Source organism: Rhinolophus sinicus, linkage group LG04 (assembly GCF_036562045.2).
Source record: "Rhinolophus sinicus isolate RSC01 linkage group LG04, ASM3656204v1, whole genome shotgun sequence".
Taxonomy (NCBI): Eukaryota; Metazoa; Chordata; class Mammalia; order Chiroptera; family Rhinolophidae; genus Rhinolophus; species Rhinolophus sinicus.
The window spans coordinates 104484816-104502190 of NC_133754.1; the positions used below are offsets into that span (position 1 = coordinate 104484816).

At 39.4% G+C, this 17375-nt stretch overlaps 1 protein-coding gene and 1 pseudogene across 1 annotated transcript in view; both read right to left on the minus strand.

The window, feature by feature from the left end:
* Positions 1 to 17375, minus strand: part of MICU2 (mitochondrial calcium uptake 2) — a 70895-nt gene that overhangs the window by 20195 nt on the left and 33325 nt on the right. The window contains exons 3-6 of the mRNA XM_019715675.2: positions 12502 to 12533; positions 12074 to 12149; positions 5925 to 5972; positions 4868 to 4950 (exon numbers count right to left, since the gene is read on the minus strand). Coding sequence (XP_019571234.2) covers positions 4868 to 4950; positions 5925 to 5972; positions 12074 to 12149; positions 12502 to 12533 — 239 coding nt within the window. The remainder of the gene's footprint in view (positions 1 to 4867; positions 4951 to 5924; positions 5973 to 12073; positions 12150 to 12501; positions 12534 to 17375) is intronic.
* Positions 2352 to 3144, minus strand: LOC109436825 (nuclear nucleic acid-binding protein C1D; annotated as a pseudogene).

The window sequence follows — 17375 nt, forward strand, 5'->3', positions numbered from 1 at the left end:
TGTCTCAGTCTGTCCTAATGACCACTCTTGGAGAGTGTGCTATGGAACTACCCTCAGTGTCCCCTCTTCTGACTTGGGCGCCGCATACTCTGGGCTCTCCCTCCCTTCTTTGTCCTCCACTTACGACCTGCTCCTTGCAGCTGCGTCCCTGGGCCTCAGCTTCAGTGGGACTTCCCACCTGAAACCATTTCCATGACTGGCCTTAACCCCGTGACGTCACACGCACAGCTTAATGGTCACCTAACTTAATTAACAGGCAGAATGCTCCCTGCTCCTGGCCACATTCTTGATCCCATACAGCTGCTGGCTACACTGGTCACCACCGCAGGGACAGCCTCCAAGCAGTTTATCCAGCTCAGCGTTTCCATGCTCAGAGTTAACATCTTTTTCAGCCCATTCCTTTGAATTCTTAAAACAAGAAAAGCTGACATGGAGAAGAGCAGCTCTAGAACCAGAAGGACTTGGAACCAAATCATCACATCATTTTTTTTCTTCCCAACATTTACAGCCTTTCTTGCGAGGCTATAACCATTATGCCCAAATTTGGCCATCAGTATACAACCTCATTTCCCATCTAAAATTAATGAGAATATGTTTTACTTTAAATGGGACATAGAGGCAAAGTGCTGAGAACTAAAGTGTGGGTGGAAAAGGGGCCACATATTAAACCTGACAAGCTCAGGACACTGAAAATAACTACATAAGATGGCGTGAGAATAAAAAATTTCATAACTAAGTGGGCAATGGCAGGAAGTCACATCTTTAGCCTGAAGCTTCCTTCATAAAGTCAATGTTCACCTTAAGTGGGCCTGTCTATTGTCTTTTTGCACCGAAGATGACATCCTTAGAATGTCAGTGATCCCCTTTTTCTGGACCAGAGCAGGAAAGTACAGAATCCCTCATTATTATTCTTGTCCCTGATTAACATCTCTATGTGAATTATTAACTATCCTGTACCCACCTATGTGAAAGAAGTACCTGTCTCTCCAATTTACTTTTATCCAATCCCAGAGATTTCCCCCCTTTCCTTTCTCCCACCCCCTTAATCTACCACCAGTGGGTTTCATGTAACCCTCCTCCTTTGATTCTATGTATAAAATAAGCTACAAACAGCCATTTCACGGAGCATTTTCTCAATCCGCTGAGATTCTGCTTCCCAGCAACTGTCATCAGTTTGGCTCAAATAAACTCTTATAAGCTTTCTCTTAGGCTGGATGTTTTTCATCAACAAAAGTATAACCTTAAAGTCTTAAATTCATACGTCAATATCAAAAGAAGCAATTCCCCAAATCATGAAAACATGATGAAGTAACTACATAGAAAAAAAACGGACATTTCAGTCATTTCATTTTTTCTTGTATGTTGCCACGAGCAGCCTACCTGTCTGTCCCCTCGTACCTGCCCCTAAAGAAAGGAAAGTCTGTGAGACTAATCCTTTCAGGGACTTTGCTTCACCTTTGTGCTTTCTCCTTATGCCTCCCTGTTTGGCCCAGGAAGATGTCTGGTTAGCCAATGACGAGTAAGATTCCCCACGGGGGGGACAACTCAAGCCAGGCAGAGTCGAGTGGGGACCAGCAGGAGAACCCACGGGGTTGATAGAGGTGGGCGTAGACCCCCACCGTGCCCGGTTAAGAAGAGCTTCTGCCTTTGTGGCTGCATTCCTTCCCACAACCTGCTTGAGAAGAGATTCAGTGGTGTAATAACATCAGTTCTCCATCTATCCATTTCAGTAAGATTCAGCATAAAGGTTTTGTCTCTTGGGGAGGTACATCCTGAAACTGACGGTTCAGCTGTTTGCAGGCAAGGTTAATTAGTTCAAATCAGTTTCTTAGTACAATGTGTGAAATTCATAGACCTTGGAGAAAACAATGTTGCTTTCTTGTGTGTGCATCAATATTAGGGGGCTTTCAGTCCTTTGAGGCTGTGAGACCTTTGGCCCCTGTTTCATAACTTTCTTGATTTCTGTTTCTTACTTTCTTAACCCTTCGCCGCTCACTCACTGCCTGTGTTGCGCTGGACGCAACACTTGTATATAGTGAAAACATGTATTTATAACTTCAGCCTTCAGATAGCAGACTTCATAAAGTCATTATTCATTTAAAATAGACAAATGTTTACAAAGAACATTTAACGTAAATTTCATAGTTACTTATAAAATGGTATTTGGGAGGTTGACCTGTAAGAGGAAATGAGTCCTGTCAAGAGAGATGGTAAACTATAAATATAAATTATACCAGTGTTAAAAACCTCACAGTGTTCTATAGGAAAATCAATAAAGATAATTTTTGGGAAAAAATATTTAGCATTATAAATTTAAATGTAAATTTTATGTATGAATTCAATAAGGAATATATTTAAACCTTGCACTGTCACATAATCATCACCTATTTTGTGCAAAACAATAAAAATGATGTACTTTTTGAATGTGCATACATCGAAAACAAAAGGTTAATTTTCACTTTTTCCTTTATTGGCAACTTTGGACGCACCTCGGGTGTTGGTTCCCAGAGAACACTTTTCACAAATCATGAAGGTACCTCTGCCCAGTGTGCCAGCCTTTTCCTGTCTGTCATGTCCTTGACCCTGTTCATGTACATGCTGGTTCTCTCCAGTCCCTGCTTTGCTGGACGCTCTTTAGTATTAACTCCCTGAGCTGCCAAATAAACCCAAACACTGAATTTAGTGTGCAAGCAGAAGCTAAATCCACTTTTGCTTGGTCAAGTGAATCCAAATTCTGCAACAACTCCTGTCTAGAAACAGACATTGTGGTCTTCAGCATCTCATCCTCAAATGTGGATACACACTCATGAATCCCACTGGAGAATCTTCACTGATCTCACCTCTCCTGCCATTATGACCAACTCACTGTGTCCCAGAGAGCCTATGGCACCATCTCTAAAACGTGGACACTACTCCTCATTTTGCAGGTTGCTGTCAAGATTCAACAATGTGCCGCTTACGTTGGACATAACCAGTCCTCAGGAAGAGTCTTTTGTCTTTGATCAGACAGTACTGTCACTATTCCAGTCAGGCTGATTTCTTCTTTCCCCTCATTTCTATAAACCACCGGAAGCCAAGTTCCACAGCAGCTACTGACTGTATGTTCTGCTTTCCACTCACGGGTGTGAGCCGGACCAAGGCCATAGCCCAATGGGCCTCCTTGCCTCCAGTCTGTCCTTTTTTTTTTTTGTTTAATTGGGGAAGGAGAACAGGACTTTATTGGGGAACAGTGTGTACTTCTGGGACTTTTTCCAAGTCAAGTTGTTGTGCTTTCAACCTTAGTTGTGGCGGGCGCAGCTCAGCTCCAGGTACAGTTGCTGTTGTTAGTTGCAGGGGGTGCAGCCCACCATCCCTTGCAGGAGTTGAGGAGTCAAACCGGCAACCTTGTGGTTGAGAGCCTGCGTTCCAACCAACTGAGCCATCTGGCCACCTGGAAGCTGAGTGGCAGCTCAATGACTCCATTCTAGTTGAGGAGAGCACAGCTCGCTGGCCCATGTGGGAATCAAACCCGCAGACCCTGTTGCCCAGAGCTCGCGCTCTAACCAACTGAGCCACCCGTTACCCCCAGTCTGTTCTCTTTGATTCACCTCTCAGACTGTGGCCAGAGGTGGATTTGGGAACACTGAAGTACAATTGGCATGACAGCTATCCACTAGTTTCTGACTGAAATTGCTTGTTATTTTCTTCACCTAAGTATACCCGTATTTTGTCATCTGCAGTTTCCAGTTTCACTTTCTTTAAAGTGCAGCAAAATGTAAAGAAATGGGTGAAATTAATGTCCCCAAATATTACTTCATCATGTATTCAATATAAAAATTGAGGTATTTTACATTCCTCTCCTTTGTCCTCAATACCCAGTGTGTATTTTACACTGATGGGACATCTCTCTTCAGATGTTACATTTCATTGGAAATACTTGATCTGCATTTAGATTTCATAAAATTTAAATTGAAAACGTAGACTCACATCCCCAAGCTGTTCCAAATATACCTAAAACGTTCCCAATACCTGAAGTCAATGTCAGGTTTTAAATTTAGATTTTAAATGAATTAAAATAAAAAACTCAAGTTTCTCGCTCCACAGCTGTATTTTAAGGTCTCAGTTGCCACATGGCTGCTGGCCACTCCATTGGGTGGCCAAGTGCAGACGCTCCACTTTCTATATAATTTTAACAAGCTTTGGTGTCTGTTTCTCAGGACACTGGAGACTGGAAGAAAAAACCAGATGACTGGAACTGACATTTTTTTTCCATGAAGTACTCTAAAAGATTAAAAACAGTGACCCCTGGCACATACCCAACAGTTTATGAGCAGAGGTATTTTTTAATATTACCATCAACTTTCTTGGAACGCAGTGAAATTTACTGGTTGGATGTCCTAGAGTTATATCTTGGGAGATTTCATTTAAACATATTTTTAGCTTTTCAAATATTAGCCTTAGCAAATTCCTGGAAAATATGCCTCAATTCATACCTATTGTGGCTTTTCCATTTCCCCCTATTTTTATGAAGGCCTAAGATTTGTTTTTCTTATATTTTTTTTTGGGGGGGAGTGGCGGGGGAAGGTATGAGAATAATTTTTAACGTATCTATGAAGCCCTTTCTATTGTATTATAATTTGCTAAAATTGTAAAAATAAAAACCCTAAAAAATGTAGACGCTTAAGCTCATTTCTCTTTTTGGAATCTTATGTTCTGTTCCTTAACTGTCTCTCAAGGTTCAAAAATTTAATATTTCTGAATGTATAAATGATTTCTTAACATTTTATGTATAAGCACTGGATATAATTTTGATTTTTATGGAAGTGTAAAATTATCACAAATACCTGGGTGTTTTATGATAAACTAAAAATAACTAGAATTCACTTACCTTAAAAAATTCTTTTTTCTCAACCATTTCATCACCATCTGCATCCAACATTTTAAAAGCAACATGAAACCCAGTATGGGGTTCTGCAATCAAGTGATAAATGAATAATTATTTAAATGTTGGTGAAATGCAAATTACTTGCAGATATAGTCAGATCTTCAAATTTGAAATAAGTTACCAGAAACCACATGAGTAGGTGCCTACACAAAGAAAAAAGTGCTCTGTTCCTGTGACAATTTCAAAGGCTGATACATTTCCGTGGGTGTGCTGTGCTGTCATTAAGTGTTCTGCCCTCAAATCAAAGCAAAATTGATTTGAGAATCTCATTTCTTTAGTTTTCCTATGTTCTTATGGGATCTTGCCTACTTTCACTTTCATATTGATTTTCATTCTTTATTTCTCTTTCTCAGAGTAGGGCTTTTTAGAAAAAAAAATTTATTTTGAAATAATTTTAGACTTATGGAAATGTCAGAAAGATCATATGGTGAGTTCTCATATACCCTTCACCCAACTTCCTCTAATGTCATCATCTTATATAACCACAGTACCTGTATCAAAACTAAGATATTAACCCTGGTATTGCATTTTAAACTAAACTACAGACTCTATTGCGATTTCATGTTTTTCCACTGATGATGTTTTTCCTATTCTGGGATCAAGTACAAGAAGCCATGTTGTATTTAGTTGTTATGTCTCCTAGTCTCATCCAAGCTGTGAAAATTTCTCAACGTCCGCTTGATTTTTATGACCTTGACAGTGTGAAGACTACTGGTTGGGAACTTTGTAGAATGTTGGTGAGGGTTTTTTAACATCCCTGAGTGAGGCGAAGTCTGACTCTGCTAGTCAACAGGCCTTCTGCTAAACAGACAAAGTTATGGGGCCACAGTGCAAAGGAGGTGTAATAATTTAACCCAACCGTATCATCTTGCGTTTTGGAAACTAAAGTACCAATAACATTTTTAATGGTAAAGACATAAACACTAAACTCCCACAAACTTGTTCGGTATACTACTAGAGAATGCCACATGATCATTGAGAAAAACTGTGTGATACTTACTAGTGAGGATTGTAAGCAAGAAAAGATACTCAGTATATGAAATGAGCCCTGAAAGAGATAAAATAAAAACATTGGAAAATAAGTTTTTGGTGGTTTAGTAGTAATCATATACACACTATACGTAAACTTAATTCAAAACACATTTTTACTTTAAATTACATCTCTTTGGTACAGTGGAAAACATTTATAATAGTGAGCTAGGTACAGTACTAACATTTAAAAAAAGATACTAGGTTTCACCAGGTTACCAGTATTAGTAAGGAGCAGGAATGGGTGCTGGCTGGGAAATAACAGGTACCACTGGAGGTTTTACCTGCATGGCACGCACTTTATGTAACTGCTACTCAAATTTTACTATTCATAACATCTCAAGTAAAGCAAATGTATAAACTGAGTAGAATAACAAGAGATTTGCATATACCAAGGGTCAGACTACATATTTACATGGAAATAATGAAATCTCTGTGGTAGTACTGCTTTTGCTCTGGGCAAACTCTCCTTCCCACTCCCACATGCCGTGTGGGTGGGACTGCCCATTGACCCAAGGCAGATGCTGACAGGTCTCAGCAGTCACCTCACCCTGCAGAGTTGGTGCAGGGAGGGCACGCAGCTGACCCCTGCTCACCAGGAGGCTACCTTCGCCTGGCTGCAGGGGTCACGCTGGGCCACACAAAGTGGGATCTCTGCAGAGATGCTGGACCACTCACTTCATCTCCCTGTCAGGCTTTGCTGTGAGAATGTCTCACTTAGGATGTAGGTCACGGAGACAGCCCACAGTGCAGTCAGTCGCTAACTGACAGGCCTGAAGGGTGGACCCTGGCGATGCCCGACCCTGGAAGTAAGCTGGGCTTGAATCTCGTTCTCTGTCTGGCCACGAAATAAACTTCCTTTCTGCTCAAGTAAGTGGTGTCAGATTTTATGTGCTTGCCATAAAAAGAATCACAATAAACACAGAAACCATAGCTGATAAATCATTGCTTCTTGATAACGTAAAAGAAATTTCCCTCTGGATCACAAGCTTGGAATAATAGCAAACTACACAATTCAAAAACTTTATCATGGAAAACTTCAGTCACATACAAAAGTAGAGAGAAAAACATGATGAATAATTATGTGTATCGGCTTCAGTCATGATCGGCTCAAGTTAGGTCTTGTTTAATCGTACCCTCTCACTCCCTTCCCCTCACAAATCCCATGTGTCATATCATTTCATAGTGGAGAACTCAGGCTGTATCACCAAAGGGACTGCTCCCTAACCCCAAATATACAGAGGGTGCCCAAAATGCCTACACATTTTAAGAAAGGAAAAAACTGCATTAAAATTGTAATAATATATATCGATAACAAAAGATGAATACAAGTCACGTTTGACTTCTGCAATTACAAGAGGTGCTCAAAGTGGTTACCATCAGCATGATTTTAATACAGTTTTTTCTTATCTTAAAATGTGTATACATCTTTTGGCACCTTCTGTATTTACCACCCCTAAAAACTTATCAATAATTCCCTAACATTATCAAATTAAAATTAGTGTTACAAATGTCCCTGTTTCAGAAATGTTTTAAAGTGTGCTCAAATCAGGATTCAAAGAAGGTCCCTGCATAGCACTTAGTTGACGCTTTCAAGTCACTTTTTTTTTATTGTGGTAAAATATGTGTAACATAAAAGTTACATTGTAGCCATTTTTAAATGTACAGTCCAGTGGCATTAGGTACATCCACATTATCAGAAACTCCACAAACACCAGCTCCCTATTCTCTTGTGTCCCCAGCCCCTCTCTCTAGTCCTCTTCCTGTCTGTTTGAGGGACCTCGCATGGAGGAGTCTTACAGTATGTGCCCTTTGTGACTGGCTTACATCACTGAACACGATGTGCTCAGGCTCACCTGTGTTACAGCCTATGTCAGAATCCCCTTCCTTTTTAAGGCTGAATAATACTCCATTACATGTTTATGTCGCCTTATGTTTCCCCACCATCTGTGATTGTTCCCACCTGTGGCTGTTGCAAACAACGCGGCTCCAAACGTTGTTGTACCAACGAAGACCTGTGGAGTCTCTGCTTTAATTCTGGGTACACACCCAGAAGAGGACCTGCTGGGCCCTGGGGGAAGTCTGTGTCTCATTTTGTGAGGAACCTCCACACTGTTTCCCACAAGGGCTGCACCACTTTACACACCCACCAGCAGTGCAAGAGGATTACAATTACTCCACATCCTTGCCAACACCTGTTATTTTTTATTCTTGGTAATAATGGGTGTGAAGTGGTGTCTCATTGTGGTTTTGATTTGCATTTCCCTAATGATTAGTCATGTTGAGCACCTTTCATGTATGAATTAGACATTTGTATGCCTTCTTTAGAGAAAAGTCTATTCCACTTGCCCATTTGTAAACAGCATTGTTTGCTTTTTGTGGTTGAGTTTAGGAGTTCTTTACACATCCTGGGTATTAGCCCCCATATATGATCTGCAAATGTTTTCTCCCATCCTGCGGATTGCCTTTTCACTCTCTTGATGGTATACTTTGATTCACAAAAGTTTTCATTTTTCTTGTGTTTCCTGTGTCTTAAATCTCTTTTAATCTCTAGGTTCTTCCTTGTCTTTTTTTCTTCCTCTTTTTCAACTAATTTGTTGAAGAACCCTCGTCATTTGTCCTGTAGTTTCTCGAAGCCTAGAGCATTTTGGTGAGACTGAACTTTCTTGGTGTCACTTTACATGTTCCTCTGACTTCCATGTTTTCTCCAAATTGGTGCTTTGAGCAAGAGCTGTGCTGTACACACCGGAGGCCACAATGCACATGTTTACAGAAAATGCGAAGTGCCACTGAGAGATGCTGACGGTAAGAGTCACAGGGCTTCGGGAAAATGTTAAACCATTTCCAGTTTGGATGATCAGAGGTGTAATTCTAAAAGTGGTATTTGAAGGATGGATGAAAATTTTAATTAAGCAGGTGTGACATAAGTGGGAAAGCCACATAAGATAGATAAAGCTGAATGTGAAAATGAAAAGGAAACTGTCTGAAGTAGCGTACACGGGGGGGGGGGGGGGAGCAGTACAGAAGTACAGAAGTGAGGAGTACAGGCTCCAGGGCACGATGGCTGCCAGGGGACACCCCCCTATCCCCATCTCCACCCCCGGCTCTGGCTCCAGGTCACACAAAGCAGAGACTCCAGCCAGAGCTGTTCAGAGTAAGACAGGGAAGCATTTTTCTTTTTCCTTTTTTATTTTTTTAAATTTATTTTTAAAATTTATTGGGGTGACAATTGTTAGTAAAATTACATAGATTTCAGGTGTACAATTCTATATTATGTCATCTATAAATCCCACTGTGTTCACCACCCAGTCAGTTCTCCTTCCATCACCATATATTTGATCCCCCTTACCCTCATCTCCCACCCCCCACACCCCTTACCCTCTGGTAACCACTAAACTATTGTCTGGGTCTATGAGTTTCTGTTTCTCATTTGTTTGTCTTGTTCTTTTGTTGTTTTTGGTTTATATACCACATATCAGTGAAATCACATGGTTCTCTGCTTTTTCTGTCTGACTTAGTTCGCTCAGCATTACACTCTCAAGATCCATCCATGTTGTCACAAATGTTCCTGTATCATCTTTTCTTACCGCCGAATAGTATTCCATTGTGTATATATACCACAACTTCTTTATCCATTCATCTATCGAAGAACATTTTGGTTGTTTCCATGTCTTGGCCACCGTAAACAAAGCTGCAATGAACATTGGAGCACACGTGTCTTTGGGTATAAATGTTTTCAGATTTTTTGGGTAGATACCCAGGAGAGGGATTGCTGGGTAATATGGTAAGTCTATTCGTAATGTTTTGAGGAACCTCCACACTGCCTTCCATAACGGCTGCACCAGTCTGCATTCCCACCAACAGCGTATGAGGGTTCCTTTTTTTCCACAGCCTCTCCAACACTTGTTACTATTTGTCTTGTTGATGATAGCCATTCTGACTGGGGTGAGGTGATATCTCATTGTGGTTTTGATTTGCATTTCTCTGATGATTAGTGACGTTGAGCATTTTTTCATATGTCTATTTGCCATTTGTATGTCCTCTTTGGAGAAATGTCTCTCCAGGTCCTCTGCCCATTTTTCAATTGGGTTGTTTGTTTTTTTGTTGAGTTGCCTGAGTTCCTTGCATATTTTGGATATTAGCCCCTTATGGGAGGCACTGTTTGCAAAAATCTTCTCCCCTTCAGTTGGTTGTCTCTTTATTTTGTCGATGGTTTCTTTTGCTGTGCAGAAGCTTTTAAGTTTCATATAGTCCCATTCATTTATTTTAGCTTTTACTTCCATTGCCTTTGGAGTCAAATTCATAAAATGCTCTTTGAACCCAAGGTCCATAAGTTTAGTACCTATGTTTCCTTCTATGCAGTTTATTGTGTCAGATCTTATGCTTAAGTCTTTGATTCATTTTGAATTAATTTTGGTACACGGTGACAGATAGCAGTCCAGTTCCATTCTTTTGCACATGGCTATCCAATTCTCCCAGCACCATTTATTGAAGAGGCTGTCTTTCCTCCATTGTATGTTTTATTAGCTTCTTTGTCAAAAATTATCTGTCCATATTTATGTGGTTTTATTTCTGGGTTCTCAATTCTATTCCATTGGTCTATGTGTCTGTTTTTCTGCCAACACCATGCTGTTTTGATTATTGTAGCCCTGTAGTACAAGCCAAAGTCAGGAAGTGTGATACCTCCACTATTGTTCTTTTTTCTTAAGATTGCTTTGGCTAGCAGGGAAGGATTTTTAAATGCAGGTAATTCGATGTCTTAGCTGTAACTTCAGGTATACATTTTTAAATGTTCTGAATGACTTACTTTTTTGTATCACCACCTTTTCTGTCATTGTTTTTATTTTGGAGCAGGTGTACCTCTCTTTAGTAAAAAACCTATAGCAAGTCTTCAGATTTTTTTTTTTTTTTTTTTAATATTCAGTGTTTATGTGAAGGGAGAATAAACCGAATGCCTTTTGTCATATCTTGTACCTGAGAGAAGTGCTTTAATCTTAGCTGAAGGAACAAAGCTTTTTATCCCTTGATGGCCGCACAAAAGGGAGTAGCTCTTTTCTAATTTTCAAAGGAATATGGTGATGTGAAGAAATGGCCGAAGAGCTAGATGGAACTGGGCTTGGTGCCAAAAGAAGACCTCACTTTTCTTTTCTCTTGACACAGGTCTCATCCTTCACACAAGGGCAACTTTTTGAAAAAGAAAATTTCAGAATCTTTCTTTGAAATATTGATGTAAATATAAAGCTTGGATAAGTACAAGTGTAGGATTATAAATAGTATATTTCTACAATAGCATTTTAGGCATCTGTCCTCTGAAAATGCTTTCTAAAAAACTGACACTTCAGAATATTATAGGAGAAACAATTTAATACACATGTGTTACATTTAATTGTAAAATAAATGCTGTTAAATGGTAACGTTTCAAAAACCACATGTCAAATAGGGAAGTATTTTAAATAATTTATATTTTAAAATTTGTTAAAGAATCCTTAGGGGCCACTAAAAGAGAATATTAAATTCTGTTACTATGCTTCTCTGTACATATTTTAAAATTGGAACCATTATAAAATATAACTTGCTAGTGAGTGCAATTTTGAAAATGCTGTTCTCCAAAGAGAAACAACGTATCTTATAATTTAGATTCAGTTCATCTTTGAGGATGGTATTATAATGAGAATTCTGTTCAGTTTAAAAAAATACATAATAATTATGACTTACAGTTTCCTTTTTTTATGATGCATGGTTGGTGACATTATTTTCTTATTTCAAGAATATAGTACCTTTTGTTAGTTATGATATAGTAGAAATTCTGATAGTTCTTTTATGTGGATTCTCTTCTTACTTTAGCTACTCTGCCTCGTCCCTTCTCTCTAGCCTGTAATGAAAATTGGTGTTTGGAAAATTTATCTGTAATTGCTCAAAGAGTTTGAGAAAGCTACGTTCTACTTAATGAGGATTTTATTATGATTTAAAAAACATCTATTAAATAACATGGTGTTAAAACATTCTCTATTAGATTCTCTACTGTAGATTCTCTAAGATACAGCTACAAACCTCTTAACTTAATTGCTTAATAACACTTTCGTTAAATAAAACACAGTACAAACGTAACAAATCAGTTACCTTTATCGCCAAGGTCTCTGAAAAAGTTCGGTCCACAACCAGCTGTTTGCACTGCTGCCAACACATTCTCCATATCCTTTAAATATACATATTAAAGTTTTAATTTAACTTATAAAAGTTCATTTTCTATCTTGTAAAAAAAGGAAGGAAGGAAGGAAGGAAAAAGGAAGGAAGGGAGGAAGGAAGGGAGAAAGGAAGTAAGGGAAGTGAGAGGGAAGGGGAGGAAAGGGGGAAAAAGGAAGGGAAGGAAGAAGGAAGGGGAGGAAGGAAGGAAGGAAGGAAGGAAGGAAGGAAGGAAGGAAGGGAGAGGGCAGGTGAGGAAAGGGAGAAGGAAAGAGGAAAGGAAGGAAGCAAAGAAGGAAGGAAGGAAAGGAGAAAGGGAGAAAGGGAGGGAGAAAGAAACCCCCTCTGCCCCACACATTGCTTACCTTTTTTGTCAGCTTCTTGACTGATGTTTTACCTATAGCCAAAAAGAAACATTATTTAGCACCCATATTCCTTGGTAAAACTCAACTTCCATTTAAAAGACAAAATAAACAACTAGATATTAAAAAATAAAAGTTTGGCAATTTTAGCTAATATTTTTAAATGAAAGTTATGAGCCAGAGAATTCTAAGTCTAAACACAAAGACACTGTGTGTTCTTTGTAAGACCTACTTTCAGTTTCACTCACCCCATTTCAGACACATGAAATCTTTTTTTAATTGAAGTATAGTTGGCATACAGTATCCTATTAGTTTTATGGGTGTATCATAGTGATTTGGTGTTTATATATATTATGTAATGACCACCATAAGTACAGTTACCATCTGCCACCATACATAGTTATTACAATATTATTGACTATGTTTCCTGTGCTGTCCTTTACATCCCCTTGATTTATTTATTTTACACGTGGAAATTTGTTACTTCTTAGTCCCCTTCACCTATTTTGGCTGCCCCTCAACCTCTTCCCTATCTGGAAGCCACCAGTTTGTTTCTTGTATCTCTGAGTCTGTTTCTGTTTTGTTTGGTCGTTTGTTCTTTAGATTCCACATATAAGTGAAATCATATGGTATTTTTCTTTCTCTGTCTGACTAATTTCTCTTAGAATAATACCCTCTTGGTCCATACACTGACATATGAAATCTTATAACTACCTTTGACTTAAGTTGTCTGCATCATAAATTCTTGCCAAACATGATTTCTTTCTTCACATCATTATTAAAATCAGTCTCTTTATGCTTTCGCTGATTAAAAAAATACACATTCACGCTTTAGAAAGCTACCTTTTTAAACCCTGAAAAATTCTCTTAAGCTTACAGCTTCTCCAAATTTGAAAGGCTAGCCAACATGACTGTCCATTCTAAAGTGATATTACTTTTAATAATGTCCTATTGGATAACAGAGATCTAAGGTGCTTTTAGGTTTTCAGCCATCTTCTCTACTGCTTACACCATTTTCCTCTCACCCACTATAACTCTAAAGCTATCACACTACTTCTTTTGTTGAGACTTACTCTATAGCCTCAGGCCTCGCACAGCTAGAACAATGCTTACCTGAGCAAGAAGCATCACAAACTTCCCTTCCTCTTCTCAAATTACCTATGAAGCTCCTTAAGTACAATTACATGGTCTATGAAAATTCAGGTGACAAAGTAAAGAAATGAACACTTTTACATGTGTCTTTTCTGTAGTCTGGGATGCTTAATTTGGACTACAAATCGAGTGGGGACAAATTCTATTATTTGGTCTTAATAAATTGCCAAGGTTTTGTTTTGGCATTATTAATCAACACAGTAGTTGTGAATAAGATTAAATAATTTTTTAGAAACATCTATGACGATGTTTGTAAGCTTAAGTATTTCAATTTCAGATTTTTATTCATTGACACACTATTACCGTGTTTCCCCGAAAAAAAGAACTAACTGGAAAATAAGCCCCAGCATAAGATTTCAGGATGACATCCCCTGAACATCAGCCCTAATGTGTCTTTTGGAGCAAAAATTAATATAAGACTGCTCTTATTTTCAGGGAAAGACGGTATGTGTCACACAATGACAAAGAACCCTAGATTCGAATGTTAGGTGCTACCGTGTGAGGTCATCAAACACATAAAGTCACCATTTAACTGACAACTCCTAGTGTCTGTGTGGATGTGTATGTATACTATGAGGTAATACAATGCTGACGACAAAACCCAAAAAGTGTGTAACACATGTTACTTGTCTTTCATATTTTATAAACTTAGAAAAAGAAACTGAGTGACGTCATCAAAATGGAGGCGTGAGGTGAGCCTCTGGAAATCTCCCCTGGAATTTACAACAAATTGAACAAGTATAACTCCACAAAAGACTCCCTGCACAGCAGACAAGCAAGACAAAGAGGCCCACTACTGAAGTCACCTACAGGTGGGCAAATTGCATAAACAGGGGAGGAGGGAAGGGAGAAGTGCGAGGAGACAGAGCCGCGCGGGCACAGGACGCAGACCTAGCTCAGTGCTCCGAGCTCGCTGCTTCCCGGAACTACCGCAGCTGCGGGAGAGGGAAGAACTCGGACTGCTAGGGCTCCGCCAGGGCACCACAGGGCTGAGGGGACAGCATATAACATGGCTGAACCCAACACTCATGGCAGAGACCTCGGAGCAAAGACTGAGGGAAGAAGGCTGAAAACGGTGGTTTAAGCCCTCACTGCCGAGCAGAGAACGGAGCCTTAGGCACTGAGACTAGCCGCCCCCTCCCTACCCTCCCAGAGCTCGCCCCACCCCCACCTGCCCGGTGCTAGAAGCGGAACAGTAGCAGTGTCAGATCAAAAGAACAGAATATTTGCTGTTCTGAGAACTGTGGACCGCAGACACAGATTCGCAGCCCAACTAGTTCTGGCAGAGGGGAGGGAGCTGTGGAAGCAGGACCGGCTGTGGTGGTGGTCGCCGCCATTGCTCTGGGCCACCTCTCACAACCCATCCCGCCCCTGACCCCACCTATCTGGGCGGATCCCTGCAGGAGTAAACAGAACTGCTGAAACACACAGGCTCTGAATCTGGTGCAGGAAGAGCTTTGGAACTTCAAAAGCTCTCCGCATCCACACACAGATTCAGTGCACTATGACCTAGGCGAACTATTAACAGAGAAGCCTGCCTTTCAGGAAATCCCCCCACTGTGTGAGACGCTGGAATAGTGCAGAGAAAACATAACACTACAGTGTGAGAGAGAAAAAAAGGCTGCAGTCGTAGAGAAAATAAAACACTCTACCAACATGTACTAGAAAACAAAAGAAACACCTCTTCCTATCAACCTGTTGCAGAACCCGCTCCTGTAGATGTCTAGGAAGAGAAATAAAAAATCATTAACTGCCATGAATAACCAAGGCAACAATACAGCTTGGAAAAAAAATGAAAAGTCTCCAGAAAATGTAGTTAAAGACATGGAAATAAGTGACTTAAATGACAGAGAATTCAAGATTGCAGTTCTTAAAAAACTCAACAAAATGCAAGACAAAACACACAGGCAATTTAATGAACTCAGAAACATACTCAAAGAACAAAATAAACATTTAACCAAAGAGACTGAAAATTTTTTAAAAGAACAAGTAGAATTTCTGGAGATGAAGAACTCAATAGAAGAAATTAAGAATTAAATAACCAGCTTAGGTAGTAGAGTTGACCAGATGGAGCAAAGAATCAGTGACTTCGAAGATAGAAACCTGGAAATGACACAAATAGAAGAAGAAAGAGACTTGAGACTTAAAAGAAATGAAAGAACTCTACAAGAACTTTGTGACTCCATCAGAAAGAGCAATAAATGAATAACAGGCATACCAGAAGGGGAAGAAGGGAGGAGGAAACAGAAAGTATATTCAAACTGTTGATGAGAACATCCCAAACTTGAGGAAAGAACTGGACCCTCGAATCCAAGAAGCAAATAGAACACCTAATTACCTCAATCCCAACAGGCCTTCTCCAAGGCGCATTGTACTGAAGCTGTCTAAAATCAACGACAAAAAAAGAATCCTCAAGGCAGCCAGGGAAAAGAAAACAGTAACCTACAAAGGAAAACCCATTAGATTATCATCAGATTTTTCATCAGAAACTCTAAAAGCCAGGAGGGAGTGGAACCAAATATTCAAACTATTGAAAGAGAGAAATCATGAGCCAAGAATAATATATCCAGCAAAGATATCCTTTAGATATGAAGGAGGAATAAAGACCTTTCCAGACATACAGAAGCTGAGGGAATTTTCTAATACACGACCTGCACTACAAGAAATACTAAAGGAGGTTATTCGACCACCATCAACAGGGACAATCTGTGGCAACCAAAACATAAAAAGGGGGAGAGTAAAGGCCTGAACGGGAATATGGGAATGGAGAAAGTAAGCGTGCTGAAGAAAATGGAATACTCTAAATATCAAACTTTCTTTTACATAAACTTAAGGGTAACCACTCAAAAAGAAATAAAAATCCAGAACTGAAATATATACTGTAATAAAAGAAGAAACAGAGGGAAACATCATAGAATACCACCACACAGAAATAATAGACAACAACAAAAAGGCAAAGAAACAATGGAGACACAGCCTTACCAGAAAACTAAAGAGAGAATGATAGGAAATCCTCATATATCAATAATCACCCTAAATGTAAATGGACTGAACTCACCAATAAAAAGGCACAGAGTAGCAGATTGGATCAAAAACTAAACCCAACCATATGCTGTCTCCAAGAGACACATCTCAGCTACAAGGACAAGCACAGACTCAAAGTGAAAGGATGGAAATTGACACTCCAAGCAAATGGTATCCAGGGAAAATCAGGTGTAGCCATAATGATATCAGACGAAACAAACTTCAGGGTGAAAAAGGTAACAAGAGACAAAGATGGACATTTCATAATGGTAAAGGAGACTATACAACAAGAAGACATAACAGTCATCAATATTTATGCCCCCAATCAGGGAGCACCGAAATATACCAAGCAACTACTAACAGAACTAAAGGGAGAAATTGACCAAAACACAATTAGACTAGGGGACCCAAATACATCACTGACTGTTATGGATAGATCATCCAAACAGAAAATAACGAAATAGCAACCCTAAATGACACATTAGATGAAATGGACATAATTGACATTTATAGAGCACTTCATCCTAAAACATCAGACTATGCATTTTTTTTCCAGTGTACAAGGAACATTCTCAAGGATAGACCATATATTGGGACATAAAACACGTCAGCATATTTAAGCAGACTGAAATCATACCAAGCATATTCTCTGATCACAAGACTTTGAAATTGGATATCAACTACAAAAAAGAAAGCAGGAA